This window comes from Taudactylus pleione, unplaced genomic scaffold, assembly GCF_031769625.1.
Source record: "Taudactylus pleione unplaced genomic scaffold, aTauple2 ptg000347l, whole genome shotgun sequence".
In the NCBI taxonomy this organism is placed as follows: Eukaryota; Metazoa; Chordata; class Amphibia; order Anura; family Myobatrachidae; genus Taudactylus; species Taudactylus pleione.
In genome coordinates this window covers 2,428,697-2,453,631 of record NW_028284748.1, presented here as the reverse complement: position 1 = coordinate 2,453,631, position 24,935 = coordinate 2,428,697, and the positions used below count along the sequence as shown (strand labels likewise).

At 45.2% G+C, this 24,935-nt stretch overlaps 1 protein-coding gene across 1 annotated transcript in view; it reads left to right on the top strand.

Annotated features, from left to right (window-relative positions):
• Positions 1-11,264: 11,264 nt before the first annotated feature.
• MYDGF (myeloid derived growth factor) overlaps positions 11,265-24,935 on the top strand; it is an 84,479-nt gene continuing 70,808 nt past the window's right edge. Inside the window, exons 1-6 of the mRNA XM_088444072.1 lie at positions 11,265-11,362; positions 11,529-11,709; positions 21,999-22,049; positions 22,547-22,608; positions 22,718-22,799; positions 24,085-24,139. Coding sequence (XP_088300198.1) covers positions 11,575-11,709; positions 21,999-22,049; positions 22,547-22,608; positions 22,718-22,799; positions 24,085-24,139 — 385 coding nt within the window. The 5' untranslated portion in view covers positions 11,265-11,362; positions 11,529-11,574. The remainder of the gene's footprint in view (positions 11,363-11,528; positions 11,710-21,998; positions 22,050-22,546; positions 22,609-22,717; positions 22,800-24,084; positions 24,140-24,935) is intronic.

Genomic DNA, 24,935 nt, shown 5'->3' with positions numbered 1-24,935 from the left:
TTCTATTTTGGCATTACCATCGCAGGAATTAGTTTCATTCTCAAAACCTGACCGTGTCATACAAACTGAGGAGACAGAGCATACTTTCCTTAACCTGAAGGATAGTCTGACAAGAGCACCTGCCCTGGGAATACCAGATTCTGAAAAAGCTTTTGAGTTATTTTGTACGGAAGCTGATGGCTGTGCAGCAGGTGTCCTCACACAGAAACATGGTGACGCTAGCAGACCTGTAGCATACTACAGTGCACAATTGGACACTGTAGCAAGATCACTCCCAACATGTTTAAGAAGTGTAGCTGCAACTGCCCTTCTGGTAAATAAGAGCGAGGATGTAGTATTAGGGCATGATACAACTGTCTATACACCGCATGCAGTATCTGCTTTGTTAAATTCTGGCCAAACCAGACATGTCTCATCAGCAAGGTTCACGAAATGGGAACTAGATCTAATGGCACCTGCAAATATTACCATTAAAAGGTGCAATACGTTAAATCCAGCAATGTACTTACCATATATGCCTCGAGATGCACAAAGGGTGGAGGAAGGTGAGTTTCTGGTTGAAGATGAGTTTTGCAGGTATGCTGATACACATGATTTTTGAATCAGACCTTTACTGCCAGTGGCGTAACTAGGGTATTTGGAGCCCAGGGCAAATTTGAAAAGGGACCCCCCCCCAACATTATGATATGTGCGCGCGGCGAAAAAAAATGGGCGTGATCACTTAAAAATGGGGTATGTCAATTGTCAACATGACACACCCCTTTATTTTCACGCTGAACATTCCTATCCATATGCACCTTAACCCCAGTAGTACCCCTTATGCAGTACCCCCAGTATGCAGTTGTGGTCCCTCTTATGCAGGCCCATAGTAGTGCCCCTTATACAGTATCCCCAGTAGTGGTCCCCCTTATACAGCCCCCAATTAATTCCCCTTACTCAGTGCCCCCAGTAGTGGACCCCCAAAATGCAGTGCCCTATGTAGTGTTCCCCCTTATGCAGTGCCCCCAGTAGCAGTCCCCACAATGCAGTGCACCCAGTAGTGGTATCCCCTTATTCAGTGCCCTTTATATAGTGCCCCCAGTAGTAGTCCCCCCCTTATGCAGTGCCCTTTATATAGTGCCCCCAGCAGTAGTCCCCCCCATGCAGGTTTCCCAGTAGTGGTCCAACTTATGCAGGCACCCAGTAGTGGTCCCCGCAGTGCCCCTAGCAGTAAGCCCCTTATATAGTGCCCCCAGCAGTAGTCCCCCCCCTCCCATGCAGTGCCCCCAGTAGTGGTCCCCCTGATTCAGGCTCTCAGTAGTGACCCCCCCTATCCAGTGGTCCCTGTAGTGGTCCTTCTTGTTATTGCCCCCAGCTGTGGTCCCCCCAGTGCAGTGCCCCTAGTAGTAGGCCCCTTTTATAATGCCCACAGTAGTAGTTCCCCCCCCAAGTAGTGGTCCACAGTTGAGTGCCCTCTGTAATAGCCCCCCCAGTAGAGGTCCTCCCAATAATGGTGCCCCCAGTAAAAGCCCCCCCCAGTAGAGGTCCTCCTAATAATGGTGCCCCCAGTAGTAGTCACCCCCCCATTGTGCCCCCACCCCAGTAGAGGTCCCCCCAGTGGTAGCCACCCCCGTTGTGCCCCCAGTAGTGCTGACAGGTTTTTAAAAATATATATATAAAAACTTACTTACCTGAATCCACGCTGCTTCTGCTGCTGCTGCTCCTCCAGTCCGCACCACCGCTCCCACCGCCGCCCTCCAGTCCTCCCGGTCTGGCATGCTCAGCATAATGGGACAGACGTCATGACATCTGTCCCATTACCCACTGCAGGAGCCGGACGGACCATCCGGCACTTGCAGTGGGTGCTGCAGCAGTCAATGAGAGTCTATCTGACTCTCATTGGCTGCTGTTTAAAACACGCATCGCCGCCAGCGCTGGCGGTGATGCGTGTGGTATGCACAGCCTGAGCCCGCCTCCTGGCGCTATTGGGCAAGCGCTCAGGGGGAGGGAACGGGCTCAGGTGTGCAGCACAGGACCGGCGCTGGAAGCCTAGCGCTGATCCTGTGTAAATGTGTAGCGCTGACCGCACTCATTGTGGTCGGCGCTACACTGGTTAACTAGGGCGGGCGGGCCGGTACCGCGGGGGGGCGCCGCCGATCCAACAGACTTAGGGTTAGGCAACCCCCCGGGAGGGTTAGGGGTAGGCTAGGGGGAAGGAGGGTTAGGGTTAGGCACCCCCGGGGAGGATTTAGGGTTAGGCATGCGGCCGGTGGTATTTCATACCGATTCCCATGCGCATACATGCACAAATAATTATTTTCTCTGATAGATTGCTCTCCACAATTTATCTCTAGACCATTAGTCGGGCCGGAAGTGCAGGTGATTAATTAACATTCCCTTAAAATAGACATATAGTATATCATATATTTCTCCCATACACACACGCATGTACACTTCAAACACATACATTCACGGTATATCACTCAATTTATTCTGTTTAATAAATCCTGCAGCATATTTGCAATGAAACTTATGGAAGTTACCAAAGGCAGTAGCTGTCATCAACAGTAGCCAACACATGTGAGGAAGACCCAGTGTCAATGGACAATAACAAAGCAGATGAAGCTGCCAAATGGGCAGCAGGGTTATGCATAAATATAACAACTAACAAAGTAATGGTCTTCCAGACATTAGACACACAGAAATTAATTGAAATGCTAAATTTGTGTTCCCTACAGGAAAAGGCAGTCTGGAGATCGAAGGGATGTGTTCGGGAGTCCTCCAGACTATGGAGAGATGGACAAGTAGGCCTGTTGCTTCCAAGGCATACTACCCAAGCCTGGCTGAGGCAGCACATGGTCTGACTCACTTAGGAAAAGAAGGTATGTGCAAGTTGGTCAGAGCATTGTGGTGTGCACCCGGCTTTTCTTCTCAGGCTGGAAAGATAGCAATGTCCTGTCTGACTTGTTTGAGGAAAAATGTCGGGAAGACAATACGTACCGAGCCATACCATATCCCTCTGACAGACGGTCCTTTTCAGGTAATAAAAATTTACTTCAATCAATTACCACCTTGCAGGAATCTCAAGTATGTATTAGTTTGTACTGAAGTATTTTCTAATTGTGTAGAGGCATATCCAGCTGCCACTAATACTGCTGTTTTTACTGCTAAAAAGATTGTTCAGGAGTTTGTATGCAGATACGGTATCCCAAGAATCATAGAAAGTGATAGGGGTACTCATTTCACTGGTGATGTTTTCTAGAACATGTGTAAGCTTATGGGTATCAATAGTAGACTTCACACCCCCTACCGACCGCAAGCCAGTGCCAAGGTGGAAAGGGTAAACGGTACCATTAAGAATAAACTGAGTAAGATCATGGCTGAAACTGGATTGGGATGGCCAGAAGCCCTACCACTTGTCCTCCATAGCATTAGAACCACTCACAGATCTCCTCTTAATCTGTCCCCCTTTGAGATACTGTTTGGGAGACAACCTCATTTGATTATAAGTCCACAGGATGATTTGAAAAGTAATAATGAGGTTACTGGGAAATATGTTATAAAAATTAGTAGACAGCTGAAACAACAGCAACAGAAATTGAAAATGTTGTCACCTGATATGCTAGAAACAAACTGTCATGATGTGGACCCTGGAGAATATGTTATGATCCGAAATTTCTTACGCTCAGGTTGTTTGACAGACTGGTGGGAAGGTTCATATCAGGTGTTGATGACAAGTACCACATCGTTGAAGGTAGCAGAAAGGGATACCTGGGTCCATTCCGCTCACTGCAGAAAGGTCAACCACCTGAAGGAGATACAAGGCAGAGTCGAGACAAATAACATGGACCTGTCGATTGCGAGCCTGTTCTGGGAGAGCTAGAAACTGCAGTGAAACACCTGAGCTAGAGGCGTGTGCAGACCACTATTCCAGCAATGGAGTGGTGGGCTGTGTTTGTGTTTTTACTTCCTTCCAGGGTTCTTCTCATCCTTACTTGTTTCGGGATTTCCTGTTTCTATGATGGAGGACAGATGTTGGAGAGGGAGGTCGATAGTGATGTCGATAGAGTGGAGTTGGAGGAGAGAGCGATAAAACAATCAGGGCAGTATACGGTCAAACTCAGTTTAGGGATTGTTAAGATATCTGTTAGCCATGTAACTTGGAGACAGTTTGAGGGGTTATTGTCTGATGAATATTGTATTTGCGAGTACTGTGGGTCCCTAGTTGATGAGAAATGCATCCAACGATGCCAGTCCAAGAGTAATCTATATTTGGGCGAGCATCCCGTAGAGGATTATCATTCCTTGGTGGGTAAGGTCTTAAACCAGACTGAATGTTGGGTGTGTTCCCAAGTACCTCAAGGACAGAGTAAATTGGGATTAGTGCCATTCCCATTAAAGTTAGCAGGGGTACTTGAGTTACATGGGGGAAGACCGGTGGACAAGAAATTTAATATATCTAAACCCCCTAGTCTTAAGCTCCACCAGTACCAAGTATATAGATCACTGATATGCTTAAATATCACAAATTTCAGAAAACCAGGAAATTGGGAAGTGACCTGGAACAATCAGACAATGACTTATTCACACCGAGCAGATAATGAGCCTATCGATTCTGAACTTGTACGCAGAATTGTTGCAAACGGGAGATACTTTCTGTACAGGTACAGACATAGATACGATACAGTAACGGTTGGCAGAGTATCACTAGGGTACTGTGTAAATAGTATAGAAACAGAAACGTACCAGTCAAATGGGGGAAAATGGGAACAGGATTCTTTGTAAGAATAATGTGTTCAATGATAATGATCATTCTGTTCCTTACATTCTCCCAGATGATTTGTATTTTATGTTTCGAAGGGAAGCGTACAAGTGGCTCTCTCTGTTCTGAAGGTTTATGTTATCTTGGGAGGGTATTACCAGAAATCATGACCCCTACACATGATGAAATGATTGGTATCCATAAAACCGCACCAACTCCATACATACACACACAGTATGAACATCGTGACAAAAGAAATATGATCCCTGGTGAAGAGCATATAGCCACACAGTTGATTAGTGAAACAACTGGCTTCCAAATTTTGGTAGCCTTAGATCCCACCAGGATAACTCGGGGAACTTTAAATTTTAGATATATCCAACACCTGGCTAAATTAATAGACAATATCACCGAGATGTATGATGACACTTTCAAGTATGCGGGTAGGGAGCTACAGGCTTATAAAAAGGAATTGGTACAACATAGGTTAGTGTTAAACTACCTGACAGCTGTTACTGGTGGATATTGTGTGACTTTGGCCACCCAATTTGGTGAAGTGTTGCACGTACATCACCAATAATACTGATGACCCCAAAGAGGTGATAGACCGGAAAATGGATGAAATCCTACAACTGAAGTGGGAATTTCAAAAGGACCATAATACTTCCTTGTATGAGACTGAGGTAAAGGTAGAGAAATGGTTCTCATGGTTAAACCCTGTCAAATGGTTCACCGGTCTGGGAGAGTGGGTACAGGAGATGGTTGCTAGTGTAGGTAAGCTTCTTATTCTTATACTTGTTGTCATCTTAGTAATTGGTTTATGTGTCAAATGTGTTCTTACTGTGGTAAAATGTGTAAAATGGAACACCAAGGTAAATTGTGAAAATGAGACCATGATGGTGGTGAGTGGTGGTGGTATAGGTACTAAGGTTAATGAAGAACTGCATTACAATTCTGAAATTGAATGTGCCATCAGATAATAACAAGTGAATAGGCTTGGTCATGTATGATAAAATATCGTAAATATTCTGTGAAACATCCTAGATAATGTAGTCTCAGTTCCCCCAAACTTCCTTTATAGGTTCGATGAGGTCCCACACCTTACCAATGGTCTCCTATAGATCCGCTGAGTGCGGATAACGGTTGTTTTACCCTTTCTTGAAACGCATTATTGACGATTCAGTAACCAAATTGTGTCACACCATCTAGAACATTGAATAATAATTTATTATGCATGACTAAGTAGGTTAAGAATAGAATGTGATAGTTTATGTTTGCTAACAAAGGGTAGACTGTCAAAGTCAAATAATTGGTTATGATCGTTGTACAATTATTATTTGATGATATAGTCGTCTATGGTCGGAAGATTTGTTATGAGGATGCTACTTTGCGTCGCACAATCCGATGTGCTAAACTGCGTATTCACAAACACACGTACACTGATGCACATAACGCACAAACATATAAATGTATATATACATTTCGAAAAATAATCTATTAACTCGGCGCCAGTACCTATAACTGTGAATTAATCACTAATGTGATTTAAAATTTGTGAAACACAATGCAAGTAATCCCAAAAGAGGTTAGTCTACATGGGTGTCAGCTCTATGTCAATAGTCTGTAGTATTGATGAGAATACTACCTTGTAAATAGAGAAGGAGGTTTATTGACTGTGGGCGACAATCTTGCTATTAAAAAGGAAAGTGCTAAGTGCAAAATGATCAGAATATTTAAAAAATGACATTACAAATAATTACCAATAAATAATGAAAAGTGCTTAGTGCAAGAAATAATAATTTAGCAGCATAGACCAATAAAGTGATGGGCGATTGCCAACATAGTTTAAAAGATACAAATTTTAATCTAAACAGAGTAAAAACAAGTACAAATAGACCACTGTGGTTCCTAAATGATGAAGGACCACCAAAATTATAATATTAAAAATAAATATAGATAAAATAGTTTGTTGTCAAGGTTGGATAAAAGAGGTTTAGCTTATCTGAATATCATGTAAGAGAGTCTGCATTTAGATCTCATGGGCAAGCGATTGTTACCCAACGCGTTTTTTCTGCTGACTTCTTCCTGGGGAATTATACATGGACGCTCATATGCGTATGCACATACTTACACATGGACGCTCATTTGTATATAGTTGCTATTTCAACACACAGACGCACATATGCGGACGCATATGTGCAAGATGGTTTCCACACATTATAGTTAATAACCAGTGTTATTAAAGGTATTTTTAGCTAATAATTATGATGTAATATGTATTTAATCGAGATCTAAGGTTTAGGATATAGTGGACATGTCATGTTTGGTATCATACTAAATCCCTGTTTAATTGCAGACATCCGTATCTATCGGCAAAGAAGTCGCATCATGCATCCGCTAGTTATGGATGATAGGGAGTTATTGGATAGAAATCTTATAACATGCATGTAGTATTGTAGCCAGTATTAAACATAGACAAATCACACTGATCTGTGTATGTTTCTGACAAACCCGCAGCTCAGGAGGTGGACTATTTGAAACTTCTAATTAGCTGCGTTTGCTACAATTACACCCAAGATTGTAATCTCGTTTATTAGTAAATTCCCGAGTTGTATCTTTTTCATGAAAAGTACTTCAGAGTTTGGCCGATGGTGAGTTATTTGAGATTGCAATCTCACCCGAGTTTATCAGTGAAAAGAGAGAAATCTCACCCGATTTTGCCTTTAGTAAATTTGTGAGTTGCGAGTTGAAAAAATGCCTAAACTCACCCGAAATTGCAATCTTGACCAAACTCGATTCTTAGTAAATTTACCCCTAAGCAGGGCCAATGAGAGCTGCGCCGGACCCAGATGATAGGGGGCGTGGCCTAACCGCAGGCGATGTGGCCACGTCCCCTTAGAAAAAAAATTTGCCCCTCAGCCCAGCGCACAGCCAATGGGGGGGGGCGATCAGCATGATCGATCCCCCATAGGCATAGGAGACTGCTCCGGCTGCTGCTTTAGCAGCCACGAGCAGTCTCCCAGTGCAACCCAGCACACAGCAGTGTGTGCTGGGCTGCTGTGACTTAAGAGGGAGGGGGAGCAGTGCCGGACCCAGGCCCCCGCCGGGCCCCTCTGCAGCAAGCCCGGGCCCAGGTAATTTGTACCCGTCCCCCTCCCCTCTCGGCACCCCTGCCCCTAAATGTTCTTCTACAGAAATGTGGGCTAGAATGCATTTGAAATGTTGATGCGTCTTACATTGTTGTTTTGACTTGTATATACGCTTTTTTGTGGTTACAGTTGAGACATCCTAAATGTGGAATGTTGTGTTATGCAACCGGAGACAGTCTTGAGTGAGTGGGGGTGTTAGAAGGAAAGTAGACTCCTCGCTGTCTCTCCCTCATAGCTAGGTCCGTGGTTTTTAAACCTTTTAACACCATAGGTTCTGCCAATAATGCACACCTGAAATTAGACCATGGTCATGTCACCCATGGAAGGACAGTCTCCTAAAGTAACATAAATTAGGACATCACCACCACCCTGGGCACTTATTACTTTTATTGATTTGGGGCTCCTATTGCATACCTCCCAACTTTTATGGTCCATGAAGAGGGACACTTTGAGCGCGGAAGGGGCGTGGCCTCTTGAAAACGAGATGGAGACTCGCGGCAACCTGTTTATGTCACTATAGGGGGCGTGCCCAGCACTCTCAGAGATGCTGGGCAGCCCCCAGGCTATCCCTACACTGGTGAACAGATGCCGCGCACACGGCATCTGTTCACCTTCTGCACACCCGTATGTGTTGTCCCCAACCCCCCCCCCACTGCGGGACACTGTGGCCCGCAGGTGCAGTGTTAGCAGAGTGATAAGAAAGTGATAAGGTGCCAGCCAATCAGCTCCAAACTGTCATTTTTCAAACACAGCCTGTGAGATGAAAGTTGGGAGCTGATTGACTGGCACCTTATGACTTATCACTTTTCACTCTGTCTCCTAACACTGCTTAGTAAATAGACCCCTGAATCTTCCTTCTCTTGGAATGACAATGTTGAGATGTTTTTATGCCATAGGTTTTGCTATTCAGGGAACAAGGAACCAGACACCTGTTGAGGAAGCCAGGAACAGGTGTAGCTGGGGGCCTTAGATGGGGTCCTTATGGGGGGTATCCACTTAGCGATTTAGCCAAGCGATTGCACGATAACTACATCGTTATCGTGCAATCGCTTGCAAATTGCGCATGCATCGTGCATGTTTTGGTCAGAAGCGACCAGCGATGCACGTGCCCGCTGGTCACTTCTGACATCCGACATCGCCCATACATGCAGGTCAACCTGACGAGTGAACGCTCAGTCTAGGCACATCACTAGCTATACAATCGACAGCACGATTGCAATGTCGTAATCGTGCTGTCGTTTGTATATCTACAAGTGGATACCCCCCATTAGTCTTACAATACTATGCTATGGAGATTGCCCTCTCCACTCACATGCATTGCTGTGCAGAGCAGCAGTGAATTGGTCATACATTCCCCCAACATTCCGGCAGTATGGACAACTGTGCAGTCAAGATCCTCATATACAGGGGTGGACAGACCTGATTACAACAGGTACAATGCACATTTCTCGAGCGACTCCCTCTCCCTCACTTCAGAGCGGCCCAGAGGCAGGGCCGGCAGGACTCGTTTCATGTGCACACTGGCGTACTTTGAGTAACGGTCGGGTCGGAACTGGTGACTCACATACATGCCTAAATTGGAAATGGCTGAGAGATATGGGGCACTATGGGGGAGATTTGGCAATATGCCATTACTATGTTCAGCTGTGCGCATCACTTGCATGGGGCGCAAGGGAAAATTAGCGGTTACTGGTTGCAAAGTGCCTTCTCCGACCATTCTGTATGGCACTTTATGGCTATGTCAAAGAATTGAATCTTGCCCAAAAAACTTGCTTATTGAGAGTTGTTATCTAGGGGCCTATGTATCAAGTTGTTTCTTACATAAGATTATGCAGAAACTGCAGTTTCTGCATAATGTTATGTAGTGTACCTATGTACTAAAAGCACAATGCAGGAGATTTCACAGAAATCTCCGGCAAACTTCTAATTAGCGCTGCAGATAGCAGTCCTCACTAGTTTACGCCATCTTCAGATGTGTAAACTACTGTAAGCCTTTGGGGGCTCCAGGTGCAGGAGAGAGATCTTTCGATCCCTCCCCCGCAGCCCCCGACCGACTCCGTAAGCTGACACTGTGTGCATGCGCAGTGCCAGCTTCCCCCGGAAAAGTCTATCACTCATACATTTCTACTATCCCGGGAGGCTCACGATTTTTCGGGTAACTCCCCGCACCCCCGAAAGAGTAGGCATATCTCCCACATCCCGCCCACTTCCTAGTGAAGTGGACAGGATGGGGAGATGTTAGGACAAATTTGCGGGTCCGTATGCAGGGGGCGGAGCTTAACGTTGCGAATCGCATAATTTAGCCCCGCCCCCTCCTTGCGGACCCGCAAATAGCGGACTTTCCGACAAAGGGGGCGGGGTCTAATGACAGCTCTAGCCTGGGTTCGCCCCCCGAAGCCGAGATGACCGGGCTGCTCCCGGGAAAGATTAATTAAAAGTCGGCAAGTATGCTTTCACTTCTGTAAAAGAATTCTAAATGTAGGGATGGACATCGGAAGCCAGGCATCGAATGGTTGCCGGGCTTCCGACATCAAATCATGTAATGCGATGGCAACTAGCCATTGCGTCGCAAATATCAGATAGTATAACAATATAGATGGTTATACTCCTGTCGGAAAAGTGGCTGGAGCCTCTGGAAAGGGGACGGAGCCTCGCAACGCCCCACTGTGGGGGCGTATCCAGCCCTCTACGAGGTGGTGGGCTGTCCCTAGGCTACTCCTACACTGAGAATAGATGCAGTGCGCTTGCACATCTATTCTATGCAGAGCAGCGGTTTGTGCTCCCCCTCCACAGCCAACCATTGGATGGGCATCGGAAAGGTGCATCCGATGGCTGGCAGCTATCAAATTTCCAGTACTTCCATCGAATCGGAAACATTGATGGTTGCTAACCATTGACTTCCAATGTCCATCCCTACCTAAATGCCGGAAATATAACTCGCAGGGTCAGCAGTTACTGCAACCGCTGTTCCTGTGAGTTCCCCTTGGTACATGGCGGGGATATGATCATTAAGAATGAAAATATCCCCTGCGAGTTGGATACATAATAATCATGGCAGTACCACGATTATTAGTACATAGACCCCTTAGTACCGGTTGGCAATTTGATTTATTGGATTTTAGATATCAATAGTCACTTCTCACATGACTAAATAAATGAAAACAAAGTAATAATTTTCCTAACGCAATAATAGAAATAGAAAAATAAATCTGTTAGTTGGAAATGTGTACTATTATTATGAAGAAAAGGGAAGTACAGTAACATGTCTGAAATTAATAGGTGCTTTTCCTTTAACACCCCTGGCTTTGGCACTGTAAAGCGCGATAAGATGAGCTGAGGATCTGTCATTCACAAGAGATCGAACTGACTGATTCCACGTTTATTACCAGCGTGTGACGCCTATTAGTCGCGACGAACAGCAGAGTTCACGTAGTAGTCTCCAAAAAAATGGCCGTCAACCAGAACACGTTAGGTACAAATAGTATTTTAATAGCGTTAATATAAACTGCACAAATTATTTGTAAAGTAAATGTAATGTGATTTATTCACATGTCCAAGCATATTTTGTACAGTTATTAATCTGCTAATTATAAATAACAAATATCGCTAATTTACGTTCTTCTGTATACCTTTTGCAGCCTTCCCTCTGTTAAGTGAGGTTTCCGACACCGTAACTCATTAAAGATGGCTGCTGCCGGGATAGTCGGTGCTGTGCTTTTTCTCTGTATTGTTGCCGGTACCGGGGCTCATGAAACATCTAGCACAGAAGAATTCGACGTGAAACCCGGGGGTCTGGAGTACACCTATATTCGGAGATTGGTCAGATATGTTTTAATCGTAAATCTTTAAATCGTAAATCTAGAACGCAAATCTGTTTGAACTACACTCCCATGATGTCTACATAGTGTCTGGTTGAGCATCATAGGTATGTGGTTCAAATGCTGAGTGTGGTTACTGCCATTTTGTACTTTTAAAATTATTGCAATACAGTAGTAGTGCTTCTTAGGTGGCTTGCTCAGATCTATAGTTGCAGTTATTGTCACCATTGTACTTTCACCAAGCAGATCGGGATCATTTAGACTGTTTGTAAAATATATATATCATTTATAGAAAAATAAATCTCAAAACAAACTACATGTAGATGAATTAAGCAATTGAAACTAAAGTAAACATTTTCACAGTTGTTTCTACAAATTATGCTTTATGTAAAACTTTTTGCATATATGGGACAAAAAACTTTTTTTAAATGGACAATTTTAATTTCCAAAATGATCAGTAAACTGAAAATGATTATATTGCATTAGATTTCAATAATTCTTTCCATTAGGTGCCACTGTATTGCATCTGCATTTGTATTCCTATCATTTGACCTGAAAAAATAATCAGTGGGTTCAACTGGTAAGATGAGGGTTGGAAGTGTTGTTTTTTTGTTTTTTTTCTTGTGATATGGGGCAAATTCAATCAGCTGCGAAAATGCACAATGTTTTCGCCATGTGCGGGACGCTTATATCCGTATTCAATTCCAAAACAGGCAAAAACGCGGATAGGCGAATGTATTTAGTAACGAAAACTAGCGAAGAGGACAGCATATTTTGGGGATATCAGTCTGTTCCCAAAAAAAAGCATCACTGACCCTGGAAATCAATATAGAAGAGTATAGTGGCCCATACACGGGGCCACTATACATGTTTGCATAAGTGTGGAAAAATGATGTAATGCAAATTTTTTTGAGAAAAATAAGTACCGCAGATAAATTTGGGGTACATGTAAATGGGTACTAGTATATTTTGGTGTCTCTAAAGTGAAGATTTAAAAAATCTCAAAAATATACCTGCTGCAGCTACCTGCAATCTTAAAAGCACCTGTCTCAACCTTATAGCCCCCCAAAATACCTGGCCCCCTACTTTTTACCAATCTCCCAACACATTTTACATTTTCTTCCCAAAAATGACATGTCTTTTTGAGGTGAATTAAGATATTTTTTTTCTAATTAGTTGTTAGGGGGAGTGTCCAAAGGGTTCTGAACCAATTCCCCCCCATGGAATTGAATACGGAGATACTTTGAAAAAAGGCAAAATGCGCAAATCTGCGAAAACTTTTTGCCGAATGCGGCTTTTCACGGCTAATTGAAATCGGCCCATAGCCATGAGTCTTGGTGCTGCTTACCAATTGCTGTATTATCAATAGTCACCTCTATCTGATAGCTAATTTTTCAATCTTATACAGTTTATAAAGGATGTGCAGGTCCTTTACTCAACAGTGTACTGTTAAGGGTCTGATGCTGAGTTGGAAGTATGGGGGTGGGTGCATAAAATGCATATTTCTTTCATGAAAAGAGTGCGTGTGTAAAGGGAAATGCACATAAAGCAGTGTGATAGGGAAGGGGTGTAGTGAAGGGGAAGTACAGCAAGGGCATTTTGTATAACCCTCTGCCTATGTATAAGTGGTGACTGCCATAGTCAAACAGTGATCATCACCACAGAATAGCAGCTACCAGCTCTAGGCTATTCCAGGATGGGCTGGTGACATTGTAGCACGGAAACTTGCAGCATGAGGTCCAGCTGTCACAATGTTGGCCAGCCATCACAGGACTGAATTCATTAGGGCAGGGATGGCCAGACTTTTGGACTTGGTGATCTACGCTAAAGGCAGAAAATCTTTTGGCAAGCTACCAAGTAAGGACGTTACACACTGAAAAAAATGGCGTGTAGGGAATGTCCTGCCAAAATCGGAATGGTTGGGAGGCATGCTTTTTATGGCCATGAGCCAATGAAACGTAAACTAATGGTGCATACACACGGTACGACATGAACAACCATAGATATCGCTGATAGATTTCCCTGCATGTACGGTCTACCATAGACATCGTTATTGTGCATGCGGGAACACGCATCGATGGTCGTTGTAAGGTTGGAGACTGCAAAAAAGTGAACGCTAATATTTGCAGATCAACACAGTCCAGTGCTTAATTTTCAGTATATGATTTGTTACTTTTAATAAATTGTTACTCTATTGCACTCTTGCCTCAGAATATTATTTTAATTCATTAAATACTGTTACCAGAGCTGTGAGCCTTTTTATTATACACACAGGTGGTATTGAACTGAACAGTGAGCTGATGGCTCTCTTGCCCCACTCTAAGGGGGCCTATCCATTAGACGACTGAACGATCCGACCAAAACCAGGAGGTTTTGGTCGGAACGTTCAGAAAGTCGTCTAATGGATAGCCAGCAAGGATCAGCGATGCGCGTGCACGCTGGGTGCTTGCCGACCCCGACTATCTGTGGAACATGCTCGTCAACCTGAAGACGAGTGTCAGGTTCCACATGTTCACGGATAGGAGGTCGGTCTCCTGCACTGAATGACGTTCAGTGTGGGCACCGCCCTGGCGACCTGAAGGACTGAACGCTAGACGTTCAGTTTTTCAGGTCGCCTAATGGCGCACAGCATACCGCCTTTTGATTATCCAGATTGTTTTCCCGGGAGACTGGCACTGTGTAGCTCAGAGGTGCTGTGTTTCATCATGACTGTAGTTACAAATGCAGAGACGCTGTCTAGCAGCTCTCACGCTGTGTGCACACTGTATCTATCCCAAATGCAGCGTTAGGCTGGTGGTGTTGCTGAAGAGGATCACAGCTGTTTAAACCACCAACGGATGGGTACAGGTTAGCCTCAGGCAATAAGAATCAGCCTAATTCTTATTGACTACTGCTGTGACAGTACTCAGGGACAGCCGCAACTTCAGCGCAGCAAGCCAATAAAAAACAGCCTGATTCTTATTGGCTGCTGCTGGACTTCACCTAGATCAAATCTTGTCCCTGGACCAAAAAAATTGTGGGGCGTCTTAGGGAGATGGGGACCCTTTCCCCTCAGAAGAAGGCAGTAGTAAACTGAAATCATTGGCTCATCCCACACCCCCGATGCAGTAACTGTAGTAGTGTTCCGGCTACACTGTATTAGCCAGGCACCGTGCCCTACCTGATTTTAAAGGGTCAAAATGCGCACTGCTCATTTAGCGTGCCCTACCTGATTTTAAAGGGTCAAAATGCGCACTGCTCATTTAGCGTCTGCCCGCTAAAACAGCCTGCCTGGCCCCTCTGTCTTGCCCTAGCATGCCTATACTGGTTATGCTGGTGAGAATTCACTCTACTGTTGGTGCGGGGTGCTGTTCAGTGAGGAGGGCATATTTACATTTTGAAGGACAAAATTTTATAAATGATGTAATGCTACAACTACAGTAGCTGTAACGATACATCATGTATACAAAGTTGCTCTTTTGAATATAAATATGCCAGTGGTGGCTCGGGACACTTGCAGGGGTGCCTCAGGTTGGTGGTCCAGCACCAAATCAAATTATTTAAGGTCAATTTAATGTAAATATGTGGACAAACAGAAGTGCAAACCTGTCCCCCACCACATAACTGCACCAAAGGATGACAGGTAAGCGCAATTTACTTAACTTTACTAATTTTTTTATCGAATCTCTCAATAGCAAACTTAAATTTAGGGGTCCCATGAAACCCTTTTGCTGAGTTGCAGTAAAACAGAAGGTCCCATATAATTGCTAATCTGGAATATACCAACTCCACAATCCCTTTTTTGGCCTTTGTGTTTTCTACTTCAGGGTCCATAGGGAGACCTTGGGGTGTAGGTGATGATGGAGTCATCCGGGTACCACGCAGTAACATTTTTCTCCCAGGATGCACTGGGTCTCCCTACTATACTCTGCCCCTGGGCCAGAGGCACCTCTCTGTCACCGTGCTGACGCCGGGACTGATCTGGGGATTGCGGCGGGAGCCCCGGGGTCTGTACTTGCCAGATCCCGTGGGACTCCCAGGACTGCAGCCGGTTTCACAGGGCGGCAGGTAAGATCCGCTTATTGCAGGCGTCCCCCCCCCCCCCCCCCCCCGGGGTCTCTGGGGACAGACCGGAGGAAGACGGTGGTGGAGCCAGGCATGGAACCTGCGCTTCCACTTAGACCTACTGAGGGACAATGGGCCTCATTCAGAGGCGGTCGGAGGATGCAAGCGGTCGCTCAGAAACTGGGCGGCCACTTGCATCCTGACTGCCCGCCTCTGTTGCGGTCGTTAGGCTGTGGGTTAACACCCACAGCTCTAACGACCGCTTGGGTGATGGTTGCGACCATCGGGGCTTACAACGAGACCCTAGGGTAGGGTCTCACTTGTCGTAAGCCCCGGAGAGCTTCTGGCTCTGTCAGAGCCGGAAGCTCTACACTGACATCACCAGTGATGTCAGTGGGGCCTCCCCCAAACGGCAGGCGTTCTCATGGGAACGCCTCCGTTTGGGCTGCCACCCCCCCCGGCCCGCCTTCCAAACGGGGCGAGCTGTCAATCAACATCAGCAGCTCGCCCCCTTTGGAAAGAGACCCGCTACGACCGGCGCTGTCGGTCGTAGCGGGTCTCACGCATGCGCACGAGGGAGCCGGCTCCCTCGTGCGCATGCGCACTGGCAAAACATCGAGGCGGTCGTAGACCGTACGGCCACCTCTGAATAAGGTCCAATGTCTGGAGCGCAGTAATGAGGAAATTGCGCTTCCAGCGCCCCGGGGGGTTAATCACCGGACAGGGGAGGCAGCCTTCCCTGTTTACCGCCGGCTCCTCCCCGCTGCACAGTGTACCTTTCCACTGCGGTCTGGCTGAGCTGCAGCAGCACTCCTCACACAGGAACGCCCCTTCTGAGGTCTCTGCAGCCATTTTCTCCTGGCAATGTCGCAGATCTCTCAGAAAACGCGGAGCATGGGTCCCCTGCATACCTCTCCTTCCTGGTCAGTGTATGTAGCGCTATATCCTACCAGACACCTAGTCTGGTTAGTTGATTTGTAGTGTCATTGTGCAGTTGTAACTTCTGCATTGTATGTGACTTTATGCTAGCGCTGTCTGCCTGTATTTCTACTCGTTCTGTCAGACAATATAACTGTACCTTTTTTTCTTTTCTCTGAGCCCTTACAATTACAGGTGTTGTCAGGGTGGTTATTTTACCTCACATTTATATATATATATATATATATATATATATATATATATATAATTTGTGTGGTTTGTCACGGTGTACACTTCCCTCATTGCTATGTCTGAAAATGGGGATGATCTGCACGATCCCGCTCCAGTCCTGCTGTCATGCACATCATGTGCTGCAGGACTAGGTGAGGGGGACAGGGTTCCAGAGGGATTATGTGTAAGGTGTTAAAATCCTCCAGGTACTTCTGTGGTCCCAGTCACTTCGCAGGAGCCTCCATGGCCGTGCTTTGCTTAGGCATTGACAACCAGGGCAGTGGGCTGCACCCCGTGTTTCCCCAGATGGGGTTCACACAGCAGTCTGTTTTGCCCTCACAGGGCCTGCCTTTACAGATTTCACCCATGCAGGTTCATTCTGTGCCTCCTCCATGGGTAGATACGCAGTCCACTACGGTGCAGACCCTGGCAGATACCTCTGTTACTCTCCAGACTATGCTGCAGGGGGATAAACCCCTTAGACCGGCCAAACGGCCCATGCCGTCATCAGAATCTACACAATATGATGACGATGACACTGATACCAGGGAGATGATAGAGGAAGATGACTCACAGCCCTCTCAGTGTGAGGAGGAGTCGAAGTCAAAAATCAATATTCCATCTCTGATACGTGCTGTCCGTTCGGCCCTAGTTATAGAGGAGGACAAACCACCAGCTTCCCGGTCCAAATGTGCTGTTCAAGGAAATAAGGACTACTTCTGCAGTATTTCCTTTTATCTGATCAGCTAGTGGAGCATATGCAAGTGGCGTGGAAATCGCCTGGGAAGCGATATCAGCCTCTAAGACGCCTAACTTAGGCCTATCTCTTTCTTGAGGAACATTGCACTAAATGGGAATCACCTCCTGCGGTGGACTATCATGTGACACGCTTAATCAAAAGTGCTACTCTACCTATGCCATCCATTTCATCCTTAAAGGATACCACAGATAGGAAGGTAGAGGTGTGTTTTAAAGTCAGTGTATTTCAGGGGCAGTTGCCAGGCCAGCTATGGCTATCTCCTGGGTGGCCAAGGCTATGAAGTTCTGGGCAGACTCCCTAGAGGAGTCTTTTTTTCTGTCAGATTCTACCACAGATCAAGTGGCTCTGGTGGGTAACCTCTGTGATTCAGCTACATATATCAAGAGGCTGCTTTGGATGTCACCCTCTTATCGTCTAGGATTTCGGCTGCTGCAGTGTCAGCTCACCGACCCTTATGGCTGCGTTCTTGGAGAGCGGATGCAGACTCTAAGAAAAGATTAGAGTGTCTACCCTACAATGGTAAGATCTTGTTTGGTCCTGACCTGGACAAGATTGTGGATACTTTGGCGGCGGCTAAGTCTGTGTGCCTGCCTTCAGCATCTATGTCTTCAGAATCCTGGACCTCGTCCTTTTGGCCCCAAGGGTCAGCCCTTCCCTAGACAGTCAGCCCTCAAAAGGAATTCCAAGCCCAAGTAACAGGCCTGGAGTACCAGACGTCCGGCGGCCAAAGCCGATGACACCTGATTGGATGGGCCTCACCTTGGGGGATCCCAAGGTGGGAAGCAGACTTCTTCAGTTCACCCAGTGCTGGTGTCAGACTACCACAGACACTTGGGTAAGAGAAGTGGTCTCTCAAGGGTATGCCCTTGCCTTCTGCAGAAGGCCTCCCCAACAATCCTTCTGCACAAGCCCTCTGTCAGACAAAGACAAGGCATTACAAATCCAGAAAGCCATACAATTCTTGCTTTAAGCGGGAGTTGTCATCCCAGTACCTCTTCCTCAGAGAGGAACGGGTTATTACTCCAATCTCCTTCTGGTCCAGAAGCCGAACGGATCATATCGGCCTATCCTCAGTCCCAAGTCCCTGAACAGATTCTTCAGGGTACCTTGGTTCAGGATGGAAACCCTACACTCAATTATACTGGCTATGGAACAGGGGGATTTTATGGTATCGCTGGATATTCATGATGTTTACCTGTATTATCAAATTGCTTCATCTCACCAGCGTTTCCTCCGTTTTGCAATAAAGCAACAACATTTCCAGTTTCGAGCTCTGCCGTTTGGTCTCTCAACAGCTCCTCGGATGTTTACCAAAGTTATGGCTGTCATGGCAGCACATCTGCTGCATCAGGGGGTTCGACTGTTGCCTTACCTGCACGACCTCTTATTGTTGGCAGGGTCTCCAGAAGTAATTCACCACCATCTACAGCTGACAATTTCTGTGCTTCAGACTCACGGGGGGTTGATCAATTGTCCTTCTTGACTCCGTCCCAGAGGATGCTCCATCTGGGAGCTCTGTGTTGGATTTCCAACAGCAGAGAATCTTTCTGGCCACAGAAAAGATCTCCACTTTGCAGATGCGACTACGCAGATGTCTCCACAGTCGCCGGGTGTAAATCCACTCAGCAATGCAAGTATGTGGGGGTCCATGGTATCGACATTCAACATGGTGGAATATGCCCAGTGTCCGTTCAGGCCTCTGCAGAAATTGATCCTCTCCAGGTGGAATGGATTACCCCATCGGATGAAAGCACAAACAATGGTGCTCTCTCCGAATGTGCGTCTGTCTCTTGCTTGGTGGCTGCAGACGGGCCCTCCTCACCAGGGGGCACTCCTTTTTGGGATACTGGACTGGGTCCTCCTGACGATAGACGCCAGTCTCTTGGGTTGGGGCTCAGTGACAGGGACGATGGACAGCAGAGGAGTCTGCCCTGCCAATCAATATATTTTAACTTCGGGCGGTCTTCAGGGCCCTGCAGCAAGCCAGACTCGTGCTTCACAGAAAGCTATGCAAGTTCAGGCAGACAACGCCACGACCATGGCTTCACCCATCAAGGAGGAACTCAAGTCAGGCAGCAGTGAGAGAGGTGTCACACATTCTGACATGGACGGAAGGTCACCTCCCAGCTATATTGGCAGTTTTCACTCCAGGAGTTCTCAATTGGGAAGCAGACTTCCTCAGCCGTTACGACGTGCATCCCAGGGAATGGTCTCTTCTCCAAGAAGTGTTTCAGCACCTAGTGGACAAGTGGGGCCTTTCGGGCATGGACCTCATGGCCTCCCAACACAATCACAAACTGCCGGTGTACGGGTCCAGGACAAGAGACACCAAGGCTCTCTTGGTAGACGCTCTGTCAGTCATGTGGACCTTCCAGTTGGCATTCCTGTTTCCTCCAATCTCTCTTCTTTCTCGAGTACTTAGGAAGTTCAAACAAGAAGGAGGCACTGTCCTGCTGGTAGCTCCAATGTGGCCCAGATGTTGCTGGTACTCAGATCTTCAGAGTCTCTCCATTGACACTCCGTTGCTGTTGCCTCAACGTCCGGACCTGTTGTCTCAAGGTCCTTGCCTTTACCTGGACCTGGGTCGTCTGTCTTAGATGGCGTGGCTCTTGAGACATCCCTCCTACTAAGGTCCAAGTGTTTTTTTTTTCTGGCTTTTTTCTGGCTCTGTTCACACCATGCTCAGAGCACGTAAACCAGACTCTGCCCGGATTTATCACAGGGTGTGGCACGCCTACTTTCAATGGTGTCGTCCCAAAGGTTACGTTCCCCAGGTGGTTCGGATATCCAGAGTTTTGGCTTTACTGCAGGTGGGTTTGGATCTTGGTCTCCGCCTTGCCTCGCTGACGGTACATGTATCTGCTCTTTCAGTGTGGTTCCAGCGAAGGATTGCTCCTCTTCCTGATATCCGCACATTCCTACAGGGTGTCCTTCGCATTCATCCTCCCTTTGTCCCTCCTGTGGCGCTTTGGGATTTGTCTGTTGTCCTTAGGGCCCTCCATTTGAACCCCTGGACTCAGTGGATTTCATATGGCTTAAAGTTAAGACTGTTTTTCTTCTGGCTATTGCTTCCACCAGAAGAGTGTCGGACTTGGGGGGTTCTCTCTTGCCGTTCCCCATTTTCAAGTTTTTCACCAGGACAGAGAGGTGCTTCAGACTCTCCCTCAGTTGCTTCCTAAGGTGGTTTCTAGTTTCCACATTACTGAGGAAATGATTGTACCGGCTTTTAATTCTCCAGACCAGTCGGCAGGTGTTGCCTCATTAGATGTGATACGTGCCCTCAGGACTTATGTGGACCGTACCAGTTCCCTTCGGAAGTGGGACTCCTTGTTTTTCCTCTACGGATTCCACAAGAAGGGATGGCCAGCCGATAAACAAACTTTGGTTAGATGGATTCGCTTGATGATATCTGAGGCTTACACTCATGAGGGCCTTCCAGTGCTGCCCTCTGTTACTGCTCATTCTACTCTGTCTGTGGGTCCTTCGCGGGCAGCTCGCCGTGGTAACTCAGCTGTTCAGCTTTGTAAGGCGGCCACGTGGTGTTCTGTCCAGACCTTTCTGAGGTATTATGCATTTGATACCTTTTGCCTCTCAGGATGCTTCCTTTGGGCGGCGGATTCTCCTCTCTGCACAGGAGCGTCCCCACCCTTAAGGGACTGCTTTGGGACATCCCCAAGGTCTCCCTATGGAGCCTATGGACCCTGAAGTAGGAAATGAGAGATATGGTAAGAACTTACCTTTTTGTTATTTCTCTTTTTACGAAGTCCATAGGGTACACAGGGCACCCACCCTGACGCACCTGTGCTTCAGATGGGCTTCGCTCTGGTCACCGGTTTTCCGTCTCCTTCTGTGTGAGAATGCGATTCTCGCTTCTTTCTTCTCTCTCTCTTATCCTCCGGCTTTTCGCTTGCTACGAAACAGAGGTGCCTCTGGCCTGGAGGCAAGGGTATAGGAGGGAGACCCAGTGCACCCTGGAAGAAAAATTTTACTGCGTGGTGCCCAGATGACTCAATCACCTATACCCCAAGGTCTCCCTGTGAACCCCATGGACTTCATACAAAGAGAGATAACAAAGGTGAGTTCTTACCATTATCAATCATTTTCTCTTACAAACTCAGTATTTTGTATATAAAAAGTATTTTGTATATAATTCAGGTTTCCTGGCTTCACACCACTTAAGTAAAAGCTGTTCCTCCATGTAGCTACTACAGTTAAACCTTTTAATTAACCAGTTATACAAGTCTGTGATTTTATACTCTGTGTCTGTGAACTGTGCTTTGAATCACTAATGTGCTGAATTGTCTCGTTCATTCTGAGTGGTCTTGTGTTCATCCTAGGGTGCCTTCTCGTGCAGTTTCTCTTACATGGCTCAGGGAGGTACTAATGAGGTAGGTTAATGAAATAAACCTTTCTCTGTATTATTCAATCATGATTCATTAGGGGAAATTCAGTTTTCAATGAAGTCCCGCTGCGGTGGTAGTCTCATCATGTGCCCAAAAATTATAGCTACCCAACATCACTAATTTTCCTACACATCTCTCTGGGGTGTGAGGGGAAAATTGGTGATGTTGATGGCCTTGAAATTATGGAATCCTGTTTGTCCCGATGGCATTCCAGTAGTACTTTGAGAACACTGCAGGGAATTGCATTATGTTATGTGGTAATTGTCTGATGCAAAATGATGTATAATGCATAGTGTGTGTACTGACATGAATGGATAATTCATGTGCTAAATCATTCATATTATAAGATCTTTTAAGATGGGCTATTTTTCTTATTGTGTCTTAATGCTTCTTGAAATGTTTTATGCGTCTGTTAATCCTCTTATGTCCTACTTGCACAGCAGTTTAATCATTATTAAGTCTTTATTCTTTTTTTCTAACAGAAATGGCAGATGAGCATTGGAGTGGATGAGGACAACTTACTTTTCTCCTGCTCAATATGGAGGTAAAGGAACAGGCTGCTACTACTTCTCATACCAGCCTATACTTTTGCTCAGTCATTCCACAAGTACATTTCTCTCCTTAACCTAGTGTGTTCAATTGATTTGTTTCAGGCCCATGGGCACATCCTATTTGTTCTTTACTATGTTCAAAACAGAAGTGACAGGAGGCAAAATCGAATTCTTTGAAGCTTATGTAAGTTTCTCCTCCTTTACCAATAACTTCAGCTGTTTCTGCCACAAGAACTATTTTCTCTATCCCATTCACTGTCTTGTTTAAAGTAAAAAAAAAAAAAAAAAAAGGTAAATTAACTATGTTCAGTTATGTGAAATTAATTCAAACTAGAGATGGCCTTTGGAAAGGGACCATTGGATTGCTGCTGCATTGCTGCATTGGCAACATGCTTTGCGATAGCATGTAGATATCGCCACTTAACTATTTATATACTTTATCCATTGCTGTTATAGTAGTGCACATGGGCAGTAAATAGCTGACATTGCGCATGCACAAAGGAGCTCTGCTGTGAGCATTCCTACCTTGTGCACCTGTATTTAGCAGGACTGATATTGGCAGTTGTCAGAGAGAAGCTTGCACAGGTTGTAACCAGTGCAGTTCCAGCATCAAATGGAAAAAGCGTTTCTATCAGATCAGAGGCATCAATGGCTGTTACTAACAAGTAGTTTCCAATAGCCATTCCTAATTCAAACCGTATTGTTCTACACTATAAGAAGTGAAATTTTTTCTACGGAACCATTTAATATATATGTAATATGCTCAAATATTCTGTAGTGATTATAAAATCTACTAACTACACTGTGATTTAAGTAAATGTAGATGGAGTCTCATTGAATACACAATGTAGTAGATTAATAATGTAAATGCAAATTTTTATTTTTTTTCATTTAGTATAGTATAACCCATTTCTACATACAACCTAAATGGAATAGATATTTACATCCTTAAAGAGGACTTTTCAGCAGTCTAAATTCCTAGTAAGCTTATTGCCAAACTGGGGCATGCACTGCCTTCTCTCTTCACAGCTCCCAATGACTTACCTGCAAAGATAGAGAAGTGATACTAGGGAGACCAAACTTTGCCCAGAAATGATTGAAAAAGTATTAGTGTGTGTGTGTGATTTAAATCTAGGCTTATCTTGGTTTTCCATCGCCAACTCTATTCTGCTCCTCATTGCCCTCAGCACTTTTTGCTTTTCTAGTGCTTTAGTTACTGTGGCTGGCAGGAGGCGAGGTGACGCTGGAACACGCAACCTTTCCCAGTTTTGTCAGTAGCTGACTGCACTTTTTTGGGGGAAGTTAATCAATAATTCCTATCTTTCAAATAAATAGCACCTGTCAGATTGGTGACATATTTTCTTTACTCTACCATATGATGTTTACACCACCAAAGATGACCGATGTTTCAGTTGAAATTAAAATTTGTTTTCTTATCTTTTGTAACCTGGCCTATCTTATTTTCTAAGTCTCAGGGAGACAAGCCATTGAAGAAGTCAGAATATGTCGTAAGTGATACAACAGGTAAGTTGGATATCCCAGATACTCACACTATTTATCCTTATATTGTAAAATATTGTTTAAATGACATTTATCATGTTAACTGGAGTTATATATTTTGATTATGTGTACATGACAAACTTTAGATGTTGAAGTGTTTCCTGTAAGGAATTTTAACAGATAGTTTATTTTACTTTGTATGACATAACACCCAGTCTATAGAAACCAAGAATTGCTATTGTGCTGACCGAATTAAATCAAGAAACAACAAACTTTCCAGGATATTATAAAGCACAGAAATCACCAATTTAACACCTTCAAATACTATTGTTCAGAGCCTGTTAGGCACTTTTATTTTTCATTCACTAGTTCTTTTGCCGTTGCACCAGGGACTGCTACATTAGTTTTACTTTATTACCTGGGATTTTCTCTTTTCTGTAATAGTGACAAATAAATTTAGTATGCCAGTTTAATTAATGGCTGACGGGGATTGGTGACTGGAAGACCAAGCCATTCAAGCCACAAGCTATTTGCTTGTGATTTGTAATTGGTCCATTGTGTCCTCCATACTGTTATACAGTTTTGGACAGGTTTTTAAGAAAATTGGAGAAGTCCCAGGAATTAAATTATTTATTTATTTATTTTTGTAGAAAGAACTGCAGCTTTAATTATATTACACAGTTTAAGTTTGCATGCGCACAGTGTCAGATTCCGCCGCCGGCCAGGAGGTTTCTCCAGAAAAATTGATGTAAGCCTTGTTTACTGACACAAAATTTCAGTTTTCTTCTTCAGGGTCCATAGGCTCTACAGGGATAGGTTG